We start from the raw sequence: 4,746 nt of genomic DNA, 5'->3' as shown, positions 1-4,746 counted from the left end.
AAATAATGAAACCTTAATCGAATATTTACAAAGATAAGCGGGCTCGTACTTAGCCCATGGACCCGAAATCTACCCTAAGGCTCATAAGAACCCTAGGGCCTTCTCTTGCATCTCTGGCTCAATCTACTTGGAGTTTTTCTATCCAATGCCCTTGCGGGGTAGGATTGCATCACTCCTCCTCGTGGGAATAAAAAGTGAAGAAAATATGATAAATTGAAAGTTATTGTATTCATGAAAATAAAAAATACCCGAAAATAATTTTTCACTACTTACATATGGAAATAATACTTCCATGTTACATTCTGATGAATAAACTATTAATCGTTGAAACAAAGGCACTCAAAGTCATTTTGGACTGCTATGAGAATAATTACTTTAACAATATTTGGGCAATAAAGGTTTGTAAACAAAAGAAAAAGAAAGTATTCTTCACTTGTAGTCAAGCCTTTTAATTTATTAATTAGTTCCATCATTTGTTCATTCATGGAGATGTTATACGCTAATTAAGATTCCTTACCCCTCGGCTAGAAAAGCATGGGTCAACGCATAATAATACACGTTGACTAATATTATTAAATTCGTAAATGAATAATTAAAAAGACAACCTAAATTTCACTATTAGAGAGATTAAGATTAATTATCTTCTTATTCATATATTATATTAAGTAGGACAACCACAAGCTGATGATAGATCCAAACAAATGGACAACTTCGATTATTGAAATTAAAAATTGACAATTGATCTATAAGTCTGATCAATAATCCACCCAGCAGGGATCACATTGTTAGCCACAATGGTCTTGCCAGATTTGAGAGTGGTTAGCTTGATGGAGAATGGTGCCACAAGTGCTGACCCTTTGTCAAGTTTCCAAACTGCACCCCATGATCGCTGCATGGAGTACCATTGGGCGGAAGCATGTGCTTCCTTGAGTTCAACTTTGTCTAGGTCACCATCACCACTCTCATATTCAATCAAGATTGCAAAATATTCCTTGTTGGAACCAGGATCCACGCGAAAAGATATTGATACACCGGGATAGTTGCATTCAACTCTGCAAAAGTAAACTCATGATATCCAATTGTTAGTTACAGTTTAGTAAATAAAATTATTATTAATTTGTATGTGAAAATAAATAGAAAGTCAAGGAGGTAGAAATATATGTATTGAAAAAATAATAAAGTTTTGGGGATTTTGTCCCATTAGAAGAAATATATAATTAATTTTCTTGTGATCACGTTGGATTAGTCAATTAGGAGCTAAAACCCACCACCGACACGACACAAGAATGGAATGATAAAAATATAGACATGAAATTACTATAAATTTTTTTTAAAAAAAAAACAAATATGTTTTTGGTCTATGATTTTTTTGTTTTTAAAAATTACAACAAAATTACATATTTATAATCACTTACCGCATCGTTTTTGTTAATTTAAGGATTGAAAATGATAAATTTTTTAAGGAGACTAAATTTAAAACTCGTGATATTTTTAAAAATTAAAAACATACTTAGAGTACTATTTTAGAAACATGAGACAAAAACATCACTTTTGCAATATGTAAAATATAAAATTAACACAAAATATAAATTTTAACTTGTAAGAAAAAATATTTACAGAATACATATGGACCATATTAAATTCAGTAAAATGCTACAATTTGTCAAAATTGTATATAATTGTGATATTTAATAAAAATTATACGTTTTACAGTGTACTCCTCATAAGTATTGTCAGTGCTTAATTCACTTGATTAAAATTTAAGAACTCACCTTCTAAATTGAATGTCTATTTTGCCAGCATTGCGTAGCTTCTCGTCTTGGCCTGAAATTGCCATCGCACCAAAAGCAGTGCCACTCAAATCAAAATGATATTGAGCATCTGAACCACACCCAGGACAGCTATCAGTGATGACTACCCTTACAGAATTGCCTGAGCATGCATAATTCCCAGTGCACTTCATCTGAAATTATAACAAATTGGAATGCAAATTAAACTTGAATTAATTAATTAATATATATCTTCATTTTTATTTTGCACTTGAATGCATGGAGTAGCTAGCTACACACTTATTGAGCAACACATTTCTTTTAATTAACACGCAGTTTATTATTATTTAGAATTTATTAAAAACTATATATAAAACCACTAGTCAGACTTATATTAAATAAGAAATAAGACTTGTATCATATAATTTTCGGTTTTTAATAAATTTTAGTAAATAATAAAAAATATGTTTGTGTTAACGAAAAAATCAATTATTACATGATACGATACAAACATTATGCTGACACAGAACTAAGTTTTATTAACTCTAAAATAAATTGAAAAGTTCATTTACGGGTCACATACAGATTAACAAAGGCCATAAACATGTGATTGTGTTGGACCTTATATGTAATAATTTTTCAAGTTAGAAAGTATGTTATTAGCAATTTTTTTATTAATATACTAAGAATTCATATATATATATATATATATATATATATATATATATATACTTCAAAAAATCATTAGCACCTCGTAACAAGAACCACAGCCTTCGCCTGATTCAAACAAAAGAGGGCTTCCCGCCGACATCAATGATGAGAAAGGAGGTTCCCCAACAGCACTTCCATAACCACAAGCACCACCTACATATAAAATTAACAAATATAATTATTGAAGTCTTTACATCTATAATTCAAGCATTACTTTATATAGTTTGTACCAAAGTTTTCTAATTATAATACCTTCACTACCGTCCCCTTGGGCTGGTCCATACCAAGTGGCTACAGCAGGAGACCAATCTGAACCATATAAGGAGTATGAAGCATAGGAAGCATTCACAATCTTTTTAGGGTTGAAACAAGAGGAGGGTACCACTAGGAGTATTGAAAGTGAAGCTACAAGAGTGAGCAGATGAGAAAGTGCACGTTGAAGTGTAGGAGCCATAATATCACAACCTCTAGGATTTTGTAATTAGTTCCCTATAGGTAGTTGATAGTTAATTGTGATATCTATGGTGTAAGAAATATGGCATAGATGGTATGGTATTTATAGAGGAACAAACGTGGGAAGTGCATAATTTCTTAACCGCCAATTAAGTGAAAATATTGCGCATGACAATTTAGAAGACGTACGGTATTAATAAAAGTATTCCACATGACAATTGAGTCTAACTTTTTTTTTTCCAAGAACAAGACAAATGTGATGTTTGAATTTGATATATCCTTCACGTATTGTAAAGATATCCCCTTTTATATCTTATCGTGGATTGCTTTAATTATTGTTGTGTTTATATTATAAGTAAGGGTGGAAATGAGCCGAGCAGTTTGTCCAGAATTTTCGGCTCGATCTATGTACGGCTCGGCTCGGCTTGACTTGTTTACTATAAAGATCAAGCTCAAGCTTTTTAAAAAATCTTTTTAGATAAAAAGGTCAAGCTCAAACCATAGAAAAGCTTGTTAAGCTTGACAAGTTGACTTGTTTAACTAATAATAATAATAATAATAACAACTTTATTTTATCAAATCTTGTCTTATCTAGATTTTATTCTGTATAGATTTTATTTTATTCAGATTTTATTCTATCTAGATCTTATTTTGTCCAGATTTTATTTCATCTCATCTTATCTTATCCAGATTTTATTTTATTTCGTTTATGGGCTTGAACTTAAAATAGATTTGTAAGTTTTGGTTCACGTAGAATAAAATTCATTTTCTGCAAATCATTTCTAATCCATATATTTTTTAATATTATGTTCTTTTTATTTTCTTTTGATATATTTTGTACTTTAACGACTTGAATTCAATATGATTTTGTTTATCAATTATTTTTGGATTTGTACATTACTTATACGAAATTTTATAAGTTTTTTTTTTTAGTTAGTATTTCACTAGGTTTTAAAATAATTAATTAATCAAAGACGTCTTTAAGCAGGCTTTCAAATATGCTTTTATATAAGCCGAGCCGAGCCTAAAAAAAAGCCTATGACAGGTAATGAGCCAAGCTCAAGCCTTACGTATTCAACTCAGACTGAGTTCAAGCTTAGTAAAGCTTGGCTTGGCTTGACTCATTTCCACCCCTAATTTCCACCCCTAATTATAAGAAGACTCACCTCCAAGCATATGGTTAAAAGAAAATTCCCAACCCCGACGAAGATTCATGGTAGGGTTATAATTTCTCGTTGTCTATGGTTTATGGATATGATTAATTTCTTCAAAAAAATAGATTATGTACTTACGCTCTCATGTAAAAACAAACCGTCATAGTAAAGCAGTTTTGATCTATTTGTAAGCATAATATTATTTTTCAAAATTATTGTGGATTGGAAAAAAGATATTTAGGCACTCAAATATTTTATGATATAGAAAAAGAAGAAGAAAAGAGAAAAAATAAATAAATTTATGGTAGGTGATATGATGTGATATGAGAAAAGAAATAGAGAGGAAGATATAAAATTAGTTCAATTGTTATATATGAGCCAAAGGAGAGAGACAGTGGATTCAAATCTCAATTAATATTTCTAATAAAATTAATAAATTAATATTTTTCTATAAAAAAATAAGTATTCAAAAATCATCACTCTTGTGATATAAGAATAGCACAGATGATAATTTTCTTTTTCTTTCTCTAAGGAGCTTAGTTGATAGTTAATTTGCATTATATAACTTCTTCGTAACAATTGCTTCTGATTATTTTTTTAGCAATCTGATGGAAATATTTACTTAATATCGCTTAAGGATGAACAGGGAATTATGCTTT

General features: G+C 30.0%; 1 protein-coding gene across 1 annotated transcript; it reads right to left on the bottom strand.

The window, feature by feature from the left end:
* Positions 1–627: 627 nt before the first annotated feature.
* LOC114370793 (putative expansin-B2) lies at positions 628–3,018 on the bottom strand. Its single transcript, XM_028328179.1, has 4 exons — positions 2,733–3,018; positions 2,521–2,633; positions 1,773–1,963; positions 628–1,052 (listed from the first exon to the last, which is right to left on the bottom strand). Exons 1-4 carry the CDS (start codon positions 2,932–2,934, stop codon positions 725–727), a joined length of 834 nt encoding a protein of 277 aa, XP_028183980.1. The 5' UTR covers positions 2,935–3,018; the 3' UTR covers positions 628–724.
* Between the last annotated feature and the right edge of the window lie 1,728 nt (positions 3,019–4,746).

This window comes from Glycine soja, chromosome 10 (assembly GCF_004193775.1).
Source record: "Glycine soja cultivar W05 chromosome 10, ASM419377v2, whole genome shotgun sequence".
Classification (NCBI taxonomy): Eukaryota; Viridiplantae; Streptophyta; class Magnoliopsida; order Fabales; family Fabaceae; genus Glycine; species Glycine soja.
This window is presented reverse-complemented; position numbering and strand designations above follow the sequence as displayed.

Bases quoted from the DNA above. Each gene is read 5' to 3' on its own strand.
- LOC114370793 (XM_028328179.1), bottom strand. From the start codon at position 2,934: ATGGCTCCTACACTTCAACGTGCACTTTCTCATCTGCTCACTCTTGTA. The intron at 2,634-2,732 runs GTATTATAATTA...TTTTATATGTAG, and splicing joins CCAAGGGGACGGTAGTGAAG to GTGGTGCTTGTGGTTATGGA. The intron at 1,964-2,520 runs GTGCTAATGATT...TTATAATTTCAG, and splicing joins GCTGTGGTTCTTGTTACGAG to ATGAAGTGCACTGGGAATTA.